This window comes from Haplochromis burtoni, unplaced genomic scaffold (genome assembly GCF_018398535.1).
Source record: "Haplochromis burtoni strain Fernald_Lab_line unplaced genomic scaffold, NCSU_Asbu1 Contig_14, whole genome shotgun sequence".
In the NCBI taxonomy this organism is placed as follows: domain Eukaryota; kingdom Metazoa; phylum Chordata; class Actinopteri; order Cichliformes; family Cichlidae; genus Haplochromis; species Haplochromis burtoni.
In genome coordinates, this window is record NW_024582375.1 from 4,273,502 (window position 1) to 4,285,825 (window position 12,324).

Genomic DNA, 12,324 nt, shown 5'->3' on the forward strand with positions numbered 1-12,324 from the left:
GCCGTTTTTATTTTCCAATGTCTGCCGTGGCAACCCCAACACCTTTTACTACAACCTCCCACCCCCACCCTCAAGTCCTTCTTTTCAAACTGTGGGAACACACTGGCACACAGATGGTTAAGCCCATCCTTGTGATGAGTGGGAAGGGTGTGTGTGGTGGGGGGCTTGCTGCAGATGGCACAGAGGGCATCGCCAATCAGCCTACATACACACACATACGCACCTACACAGGGAAATAAAGGGAGAAGAGGAACAAGGTAAAGACATATGGGGAAGAGTTAGAAAGATAGGGATGCATGTATAGATGAAGGTGGGTGTGTGAGTCCTGTGTCCCCGGGCATGCAGTGTACTGTGTACGTGCGATGGCTGCCGTTAATGTAGCGTGGCACACAAAGCCCTGGCATCTCGCTGGCACCTCTGCCCACGCCGTGCCACACTGAGAGGCACGGCGAGGCCTGCCAGAGGGGCTGGCAAGGCCGTGTATGTCTCTGACTTTGTGTACGCATATGCATGTGTTCATTTGCTTGGTGACTGGTTCGGTGTACCTTCTATCTAAATACGTGTAACAAAGCACAATATGTATATACCATGCTGCTTTTGAAGGTGTGTGTCTAAGTATGCATATATTGTGACCCAGCCAAATACCACACACACACACGCACACACACATACACCGGTACCCCTCTCATTAGGAAGACCCTACCCTGTGTCTCTAATGGCTAAGCCTTTGATATGCAATGACGACTAATTCCCTCCTGTGTTCCACTCTCCGCAGACAGCGCAGTCATTAGACCACGGACATGGACACACACATACACACACAGTTGTGTTTGAGTGGGAATCTAATCATTTAACCCGTCCAGAGGTTCTGATTCTCATCTGTCTTTACCTTATCTTCTGAATTGTCTACCGGGGGACTCACTCCCCTCACTTGTAATGTAAATAGAACAATATTTACATAAAAACATTTGAATTTATCATTAAAAACAGCTCTTCTTGATGTGGAATGCGTCTTTCCGCTCTTTAAGGCAATAAGGTGAAGCCTAATTTGCTCGTTGGACTGTTTGTCTTGTATGCATAAGTTATTCTGCCATCAATCTCACACTGTAATGAGGAGGAAAAATCCGAACATTTAAATGTGCCTACTTTCTAAAATAGAGTATGCATTCTACACTGCAGTGCAAACAGCTAGCTTTCTTTTTAAACAAAGTTATTTGTAGCATTAAACTCAATTGGCTGGTGTGGAACATCCAAATGAGCTTCACAGCACCTTTAAGGAAAAAAAACAATCATATTTTTAAATGTTTTTGTCAAAGCAATTTCTTAGTTTTTTAAAGATGCTGTAAAAGTAGTGGCCCTCTCTTTTAGCGCATCCTGATCTTAATGATGTAGCTAGCAAACTAATGAACTTTATTTACTTCTCCATTTACTCCCGTCTCTAGATCTTTGGTTTGTGACTGTTTATGTCTCAGTGAAACAAAACTAAAACTAGGACGCCAACCTCCTTGCAACTAGGAAAAGTCATATACTGAATTATTTTGCTTTTAGAGACTGACTGGAAATAGTTCCAGTGACCAACTCCCACAGGTTGAATGTGCAACATCATTGACAATCGCACATGTCATCTGCAAACAATCATGATCCAACTCAGTCTGGCTGCAACCAGTCTCAGACAAGATTGGTGGAAACTGATGAATAATCACTGCCAAATTCACAAACACAGACACGCCAACACGTTGCAATTTATCTGAGTCAGTATGCACCAATTCATCTGCTACGTGTCTCTTTTCAATAGGGTGCACTGGTTGGCAGCTGGTTTTATTCTGGTTATATTCCTATACAAATGCAAAAACAAGATTGGCCTGCAGCAACTATGATACTATTTGTGGAGGAATTTCTGGATTTCTCTCTGAAATCTATGAGGTTCTGACTCTGATTTCACAGGTAACTATTGTATTATCACAAATCCCCAACATGACCCCATTCAAACACAAACTGATAGCACACTGACCGTGTTAATGCTGTTCTATCACCCTCTTGGCATCTTGAAGACGGACAGCCGACTGCTAGTGGTGCAAACCTGCTCCCTGACTTTGAGGCAACCATTTCAAAGGAGTTGTTCCTTATAGAGGGTCAACCGCCTGACATCTCTTTATCTTGCACTAGTGAAGACTTGCTACCTCCTCACTAATTTGAGCCTTTTAGCATGCATACACCTGAAGACCACATGTAAGTGCCAGCCTAAAAAGGAAGCAGAGAGTTTTGGTTTAAGTTATAGAAAATAAAGAAAGAGCGGTGAAGTTATGGTCACTGATCTCTTTGTTTGAAATGACAAAGACCTGCAACACAGGTCACATTTGAGTACAGGGTAGTCATGGGGACAAAAACGAAGGTTTTTAGTCATCAGTAGCAAACCTGAGTGTGTGTGCCCATTGTTCTAATAACGCTTCTAATAATCCTTTTCTGCACGTCCCAAATAAAACACGATTTCAAACTAAAATGAGGTCAGGAACATTTCCAAAAGTCTCCATTTTAGGAGTCCTAAAATGCCAGGGCAGTGAGAACACTTGGCAAAAGAAAAGGTCGCGTATCATCTATTGCTTTGGGCCATTATTTATTTCTATCTGCCTGTAAAATGATTTAACACTGTTGCCAATTTTGCTTAACTTTGTATTCATTTAAGCTTTAGATTACCACTAATCTAATCTTATCAATAACACACTCAAGTATTGTACAGGTGATTAAAATAGAAGCAGCAGATGCTAAGACATCATTCAATTTGCTGTTCAGGCTGGATCGAGTGCCAAACACACTGGATCCCACATACCTCTACAAACAAACTAAATGCCCTCCTTTAAAGTTACTAATATATTCACACCACTATTGCTACCTGATGAGCGTTTTCCCCCTCATTTCATAGTCTCTCCACCATCTCTCTCACTCACTCTACAGTGTTTCCTGTTTTTAATATATCTGCAATCCTCACTTAACCATAACCATCACCCTGATCTCTTTGCCCTCTCCGTCTCGTTTCTCTTTTGTTTAATCCTTCCCTAATCCAGCCCTTTTCTCCACTCTTTTCTTTTCCCTTCCCTCCCACCCCTACTCAACCCAGTCCTGTTATCGCTTTATTACCGTGTCCTCAGTTCATTCTGTAGCTATTAACGTGGTGAACAGCTTCACCCTTGCTGATTCCAGCCAGCTAATACAGGTTACACACACTCGAGCTCAGCTGGCTGTGTTGGCACACTACCCTGCTCCTGCCGTCTCTCATCCCGGCATTATAAACCCCACCTAATCAGCCTCAGTGACACATCACGTGTGTCATTGATTTTTAATTAACAATCTGAATTTGAACAATGGATCAGCTTTTAGAGAACTGTTGAATAACTGGTGTACAAACTATACAACATCAGGAAGTTGTGGTACACCTGAGAGGACAGTGTAAGCATTGAGTAGCGACACTGAGTCAGAGAAAGGGCTGCGAGGACAAACTTAGCAGAGGCCAAGGAACGATTTTGATACTGACAACAGGCTTGGAAATGTGACTATTAAAGTCTGTCACTAGCGACGGTTGCCACAGTTACATTTTATCGCTACTGCGTCAGTAGGTGAGGGTAAAAAGCCAAGGCTCTGGTCAACTGTGGAACAGTGCTCTGTGATGGATTGGGCTTGAACCGATTCTCGATGACAAAAGGTGATAACAGGATTTACCAAATGCTGAGGCGGAGCCAGAGCAGGAGAGGAAGTCATTTATTGACATCTGATTGGCCAGCAATTGTGCCAGTCTAAATTTCAATGGTTGTCACTGATTGCACATCTTGTATTCAGAAGCTCAAAAGGGCAAACATGATTTACGTTGTATGATTTCTCCTATCAACCTCAATCTTTAAGTCAGAGAAAATTATCTAAACCACAGACAAAATCCGTTTTGTTTACTCATTTGCTTTAGTTCAGTTCAATTCAATTCAGCGTTTTTAATCTTTCACAATAGACACCAACCCCTCAAGGTGCAAAAACCCTGTAACATTTGATAACACCAGATAACCCCAGCAATCAGTCATCTTCCCTATGAGCACAACTGGCAAAGGAGGGAAGAGAGAACGGCATTTTAACAGGAAGAATGATTCAGCAGAGCTATGTCAGGGAGAAGGAGCCATCTGGGTGAAGGGAACGAGAAGTGAAGAGAATAAAGGACAGCAAAGAGTGACGAGGACAAATCAAATTATGAGAGAGAGTCAATAACATGCAGCAGTGGTATATCAATACATGGGGAGTGAAAAAGAGGTGAGCGCTGTGGGTAGCAGGGGAAGTCCCCAGCCTACTGAAGTATAACTAAGGGACGATTCAGGGTCACATAATCTTAAAAATAAAAGCTGATCCTTTTTAGAATCGCGGGAGCGATGACCCGATCCAAGATGTCAGACAAAGAAGCAAGAACTGGTGGTCAGTAAACAGCTCTTACTTTCCTTTGCAAGCTGCACAGTGCAGACATTTATGTTGAATAATGAATTGAAATATATCAGTTTGCTCCTTGAATTTGGCAATCAGATGATAGTAAAAGCGCAATCTGCTTGGAATGCAAATACTCCTCCAAATGTTGTACGATGTGTTAAAGGCAGTATAGCTTTCTTTTTCATTTTGTTTTTATTTGATCTTTTCCTATAATGAATGAGAAATAACATAACGTATATTTTTCCGGTGTTTAGCAGCAGGCATTGACATAAAGTAGGTATGAGAGAGGCAAAATGACGTTGTGTCACTTACAACAAATACAACAAAATGTTGTATTTAATGGTTAGCTTCAATTTGTCTCCTTAACATTCCGTATCAATGACTTTCATCAGCCCAGTGCAGTGTTATATGTAGGTGATTTTATAGGTTTATAAGCATTAAAGCTCTTTAAGTTAGGCCAAAGTTCTTCCCACCAGACGAGCAAAGGCGTATTCCTACCCTTAAAGATCATTAGAGTCAACACAGGCATAGAGGTTGCAGATTCACCTGTCCTGGTCGACTTTCACTGTCTGCTTTCCCACTGACAAATCATGTAGTCCGCTAAATCAGCCTTATCCATGCTGCTGGAACATCCAGCAGAGACACAGTAGAGACAGAGAGGATAGCTCTCAGTAAGCACTGACACAAAAGCTGGTTAATACTATTGTTCATGACACAGTGGCGTTTGGCACAGAGGCAGCATGTGTTTGTGTGTTCATATATGTACATACAATTCCTTATGTCAACACGTGTGTGTGTGTGTGTGTGCTTGCGTGTACGTGCATGTATCCGCATGTGCGTATCCACAATACCGGGCTGCAGTTAAGTGAGTAAATGCATTAAAAGGGCTGTTGCGGAGCCCTGCTCGCTCATTGCCCGAGATAATGAGGACGTTTTCTGTCTTCAGTTCAATCAGCACTCCCGGCTCTGTGAGACGGGAGAGCCTAGCAGATGCACGGCACGTAGCAGATGTGTGCTATTGGAGTGACATCTGAAAGTAAAACTCTAGAGCCTTTTTACGACATTGTGTGCTGCTGTTTAGATGCCCGCGATTTGCTGGCACCGAGCGATGGTGACAACAGCAACTCAGGGAACAAGCAAAGGCGCAAAAGAAAGAGGAGAGAGAAAAGGAAAAAGGCAAGGAGAAAAAGGGAGGAAATCTTTGGCAAGGGCCTCGTCTTTGAAGTGATTTGGAGAGAGATGACATACAAAATTAGAGAGTAGCATTTCGCCCTCTCCACTTTGACTACACATTAAACGCAACAGGGAGAAATTTTTCCCCACAAAGATAAATGGCGCAGGGGTGCGCCGCGGTCCCTAAACAACAAAGATTACCTTGTCTGCTCGCTTTCAGAATCTGTTAGGATTTCAAGCCGTTTGATTAAAGTTTTGTTGGGTTTGTTTCTGATTCAGGTACATATAACTTTCCAACTATTCAGTTCCAACTTTTCAAAAGCCAACTGGAAAAAAAAAATTACTCTTTTTCTCTTCAATCATCTCTCAGCCAATCAAAAACAGATCCTTGGCCAAAAACACTTAAGAGGAAAAAATATATACAAAGTGTTTGTCGCATACAAAAGGCAAGAAATCTGAAAGAATAAATGGCGAGGATTTATAGAGGGACTTCTTTCATTGTATACTATAGAAAAGGGAGACGGTTTAATTGGACCAATAGTGTCTCTCTGGCTCTGAGTAACATGATAAGTAGCTGCTATGTTCAGATCCTATATGTCTGTTCATCTATATATGGCGGTGTATCAGAGTCATACGGTTTCCTTATTCTTTACTAACAAACAACTGCTATTTACTATTCATTGTGGTATAAATTTCACAAGGGTCAAATCAACAGGACAACTTCAGCCATAATTACTTAGAAACAAGATGCTTAAGTAGGCTGTTTCATACCACACCACGCAACACTTGCCTCTGTTCAGAGTTATTAAAAACAGTGAAAATTGCGTGAAAACAGAATATGTGAATAATGACGGCGGCGTTAATAAAACAAAAGCACGTGGAAGATTTAAATAAGCATCTGGAGTCGAGTAGAAGCAGCCATATACCACGCGTGAGTCACACAGAACGATCCTATTCTTCTGTGAAGAACAACGAGGTGCCCTAATTTATTTGTCAATTAAGCAAAAAGAAAACTTTTCAAAGCTCTGCAAAACTATTTTACCCCCGATTCCCACAAAAGGAGACAAAATGTATTCAAAGATATATTCACCATAAAGATAAAGATCCAATTTAGACGGTGTGTAGGTGAATGTTAAACAGATTAGTGGGCACACTTGGTGAACATAAGAGCATTCTTCATTCACACGAACACACACACACATATTTATTTGTGCCTTTGAAAATGATGCATTGTGTGAACATATATTGTATAGTGCGAGGCCGATCTAGAGGGAGTTTTATTGTTGTGCCCACGGGAGCAGATGTCACTGGCACTAACTCAATACTTTCTCTCATTCTGTCTCTGTTTGCTCTCATGCTGCGCTCCTCTCTCCCTCTCTCTCCATCTCGGGGTGTGTTTTTCTATCCGTCTCCCTTTTTTTGCTTGGACCAGATGGAGAGATGCTCTGCTCCAAACCTTTCTCACTCAGGATCACAATGCTCTCAGTCATGTGATCCGGTCTGCTATTTCCTGCCTCTCTCTCTCTCTCTGTCGCTTTCTCTTTCTATCCATAAGCGCTCGTTCTTCTCCTTCTTTCTCAGTATCCTCTCCCCCCTGACAAAGCCTGACAAAGGCCTTTCATTTCTTCTAGCCTGCTTGTCCTCTGTGTGTTTGTACTGTACCAAAGTAGTCTCCCTCTCTCATTGTATTCTCTCTCTCTCTTTGCAAAGAAGGTGTCTAGGGGCTGCGGGGGCCCTGCTCTGAGACAAGGGGCCTGCCTCGGCTCAGCGAGGGAGGTGGCAGGGGTGGGAAGGGGTCTGTGTGGTGAGTGAGAGAACGAGGGGAAGAAGAAAGAGCAAAAGCGACAGAGTATATTATTTCATTAAGTGCTTTGGAGCTCGGCAGGGATTGGGGAGTAAAACCTTGCAGCTCTGTGTGTGACAAGGGCGCGACCTCCCGCAACCTGGGAACTCAATCCACACACATTGCGCCGCTTTCATCTGATACTGGGGGTGTGTGAGAGCTCTCAGTCACTGGTGCTGGCTGGCTCGCTGAGGGTGCTAAGCTTTTTAGTCAGGGCCTGCTGAACGGAGGAAAGGTGGCGAGAATGACGGAGGGAAGGGACGCGAGAGGAGGAGGAAAGGAGGGAAGGTAAAGTGACTAGAGTAGGGAGGGTAGGTAAGGAGAGGACAGGGGGGGTTTGCCTGAGCCCCGGTAAGACAGAATTGGGCATTGTCGCCGAGCAGAGTAGAGCCGAGCTAGCCCATTCTGTTGATCTGAGCAGGATCCCGGAGAAAACAAAACTGCATTGTTCCCCGCAGATGGAAGCCAGTGTCTCCTGGGTAACAGCATTAATCTCCCCTTTTCTCCTGCTTCCTCTCTTGTCGGGGCCATAATCGGTGGGCTCCTTTCAGCAGCCGAGCCAGCCTCAAAGCCCAGGCTCCTAACTAGCCTCCTAATTAGCTGCAATTACAATGAAGACAACATGATGAGATAATAGAAATTTGCAAAATAATGACATACCACGGGAAAATATTCCTCCTCCCCAAGCACCATTTTTTTCCCTCCGGGAGAGGCACAATGGAGAGCCGGGGCCCTTTTCTGAAAGCGGGGAGCTCAGAAAAAATGGTGGCGCATTATGTGGCATAGAACCCTATTGTCTGCCTTCTGGTTGCTTCAATCAACAGGCCATTGTCTGGCTGCTTAAATCAAAATGACTCAAATACGGGCTCCGTAATGATGCCCTCTCAGCACCGCATACTGAACACAGAGACAGATTGAGGGAGAGAGGAGAGGAGAGGAGCTAACCATGCAATGTAACGCAGGGCAAAATAATTAAGATGAGGTAAGAAAAGGGCCCGATCATCAAATATCCCAAAGTGTTGAAAATCAGGTGGGAACAACAGAGAGCAAGGAAACCAGCAATGGGACTGCCATTGACATTACACAGAAGTTTTCATCTGGACTTGTTACACATTAAATATTTCTGAGTACAACACGTCACAACTTCATGAAATCGAACGTGACAGCGAGTGAAGCAGTAGGAAAAAGGTGGAAAGACAGAAGCGGAATAGCAGGATAGAGGGAGGAGGAAGATGATAGAGGGAAGGAGGAGACTGAGGTAGACAGCAGGTGGTAGTCATGCACAGAGGAACATTTTTAACAACTCTGATCGGTAACGAAGGACAGAGTTACTTTTCTATTAAAACACTTTACTTAGAAGAAGAAAACCGATGGCATGTTTACTCTTTGCTTTTCTATATGCTTTGTTATAGCTGCTGTGAATACTATCCGTCCTTTTGTTGGTTGTTTTTCAATATAACTAACATTAAAGTGTTAATAACTTGTGTAAATTAGATATAAATACATATTAAGGAGCTAGGATTTTTTATGGAATACAGTGACCATCACTCCTGTGTTCCAGTGGCCATGCTATTGTAACAGATTGTTGTGTTGGAATAGCTTTTGTTGGTCACAGAACAAATAGTGTGGCTAGGTTTGTCCATCATAATGGGTTTAATGATGGTCTTAAAATATCCCATAAAAAGATGTCTTCTATCCAAAATTCCAAAAACAGACTGACCGTAATAAGAACAGGAAGAGAGACAGAACTTTCTCTGCTCCCTTTCAGTTCATTTCATTCCCGTCCTTTTACTTGACAAAATTCAGACGTTTTTGGTTTGTCTGGAATAATAATTCAAGCATAAAAACACTGGCATGAACCAGTATCGTGTCTTCACGTGACAGATATGTTATATGTCAAGGAAAAACTATACTTTAAACTGTATCTTTGTTCTCAGTTTTTTGGTTGAATATATGGAACATTTAAAGATATAAAATAAAATAGCATTTCTGTACCAACAAGGCTGGCCTTCCAGTTAATCCAACTGCTGTTTGCTGAAGCCTCATCATAAACGACCTCAATGGAAGGGAAACAGGGAGAAAATACTGAGGCATGCCAAATTACACAAGAACTGGACTGAGCGATGAATCAATTTAAAAGGAGCTCTGTCATGGTTTGGGGCTGCATTTCAGCCATTGGTGTTATGGATGTTATCACTGATCACTGGTCATATTTTGATCAACCACGCAACACCATCTGAAAAGCAGTTAAAGCATAGGTGGAAAGATAAACACAGTGGAACACTATCCGATGTTGATTGGCCTCTCCGGTGCTCGGGCTTCAACAATATTGAAGAAGTGCGGGATCATCTTGATAGAGAATGGAACAAACATCCAAAGAAGAGCTGTCCTTCAAGAAGCCTGGAGAACTATTCCTGAAGACTACTTAAAGAAACTACACGACAGTTCCTCAAGAGAGTTCAGGCACTTTGGAAGAATAAAGGTTCAAGCTCTTTACAACAGTACAGATTCTGTTTTGGCCTTGCATCCTGTATTTCCATGCGTGTTTGCACATGTTTTAATAAACCACTGCAACTAATTACTCATTTCAAGAAATGAGGGACAGATCAAGACTTTTGCACAGTATTATACCCTAAAACTCTCTAGGTTGGAAAAAAAACACCCAACAAGTCCTCAGCTGGCACTTCTATTAAACAGTACATGCAAAACACCAGACACAACACTCAAGAGGAGACTACTGAAGGCTGGCCTTCTACACAGGGTTGTTAAGAAAAGGCCATATGTGACCTGACCAAGAACAGGACAAGATTAGAATGAGCAAAAGCACACTGGAGCGAGAAATATCGAAAGATGAAGGAGAGTGAGTGTCAAAGTCTGAGGATTGGTACTGGATAAAACAAAGATTATCACAATGCCATGACGTGCTGCTTGAGTGGAGTGAGTTTCCTCTAACCACAGGATAATTACCCAAAAGACAGCTTCAAACTCTGTAGGAACTATTTAGAAGAGTAGTTTGTAGTTTGTACAGTTTGCTCTGAGAACAGTGAAGTTCAAGGAAGTATAAAAAACCCCAACTTTCTGGTATTTTCTTTGGATCAAATATATTTTCTTTTCTCCTCAAGTATTATTTTTAGCAAATAATTAACATGAGAGGCGACTTTCTTTCTCACCTGTCTTCAGGCTCGGCGTTCTTCATAGCTCTCGACTTCTAGCAGGTTTGTGGGTCTGAAGCAGTCTGTCTGACACACAAACACACAGCAAGACTGACATATTGACAGACAGATAGGCAGAAAAACATGCAGACAGACAGAGAGACAACAGACATATGGACAGACAGACAGGCAGATGGACAGAAGGGCAAAGGTTAATATGCAGGAGAAGGGCTGAGAGTGTGTGAATCTGTGCATGAATGTTGGGTGTGCATGTGTGTCATGACAGCTGGAAGCTTGTGTTGTGAAGCTGAACACCTGAGACTGGCACAAACACAAACACACATCCGCACTACGACAGTAGCACATAATTTTCTTTTTCGTTTTTTTCCATTAAATGTGATGTTAATTAATCCTGGTCTCTTGTAGTTTTAATCCTGTGGCTTCTTCACCGGATACCAGATAATGCCATCACTACCTTTGCCCTCACATGAAAAAATACATACAAAGCAAAATGGATTCCTTCTGAAATGACAAACTTTATTTATATTTATAAAGCTTGCTAAAATTTTTATATCAGCCACTCGTAGATCCCCAACATGACAGATCTGCGGATCAGCTTATTTGCTGAGTTCATGTGCTTCAAAGTCTGGTTTGACGTTGAAGTTAACCCTCGGAAGTCAACACTAAACCACCATCCAACAGCCAGCAACCTCCTACAACCACTTGCCAACCTGTCAGGGAATATACATTTTTCCCTAGCGACCAGTGTTTTTCAAGGAATTGCTGACTAGTCTTCTAGCGATGTGTTACCGAGGCCTAGACAAAGAATTTAAATGTATTTACAGTGCCTATTATAAAGTGTACATGAACCAAACATGTTAATTGTAATCTCATGTGACTGATCTGCACCATTTAAAGTAAAATGTTCTTTCACAATTCCTTATAGTAAAGTGGACTGGAATTTATATAGCCTTATCTAGTTTAGGCTTAGTACTCAAGGTGCTTTTGCACAGCAAAACCCCAACTGTCATTCAGACAGCTAGAGTGATTAAACGATTAACAGTTAGTGATGCAGTTAAAAACTTCAGGGTAATCCCATTGAAAGATGCTGGTATTAATCTGCCGGGTGTAGGAGGTCACAGGCAGAGGTGCAGCAACCTTAAAAAGCAGAAGCTTCCTTACCTCGTCCTAAACACAGAGGAGTCCTGTTGAGTAATTAGCTTGTGTCAGATAAGTTGACAAGCTCGTTAACACGCCACATCATCCGATACTGCCGCCTTTGTTTGTGTAGGCTTCTGAGAGGAAGTTAGCAGTCTAATTAGCATAATTACAACTGCTGATTTATATGGGTGTAATTAGCAAGCAGATTTCTGCATGTTGTGGTCTGATGGAGATACGCTGCTGCGAAGGAAGAAGCTGGAGACCAGATTCGCTTACGCTTTGCAGTATGCCAGAGTCATGTACACACAGTTCTTTTAGTCCTCCACACACATATGGATAAATACATTTAGTACAAAGATGGTTAAAAATAAATACATATATGTCTAAACTGTACATACACACCAGTCACTTCCCTCTAAATATTTTCAGAATAATAGCAGCAGGAGAACATTGAAACTTTTTGCCTCCATTAAAGGTGAATAAATCTAACAAACGGTTTTCGGAACCTCTACTTAAAGCATACCAGTTTGTTTTTTTTGA

At 42.2% G+C, this 12,324-nt stretch overlaps 1 protein-coding gene across 3 annotated transcripts in view; it reads right to left on the bottom strand.

The window, feature by feature from the left end:
- sox5 (SRY-box transcription factor 5) overlaps positions 1-12,324 on the bottom strand; it is a 279,804-nt gene that overhangs the window by 108,409 nt on the left and 159,071 nt on the right. Inside the window, exon 1 of one of the 3 annotated variants that reach the window (XM_014329859.2) lies at positions 10,642-10,992. The exons of the other annotated variants lie outside the window; for them this stretch is intronic. Coding sequence (XP_014185345.1) covers positions 10,642-10,667 — 26 coding nt within the window. The 5' untranslated portion in view covers positions 10,668-10,992. Of the gene's footprint in view, positions 1-10,641; positions 10,993-12,324 lie in introns of those variants that run through there. 3 annotated transcript variants of the gene reach the window in all.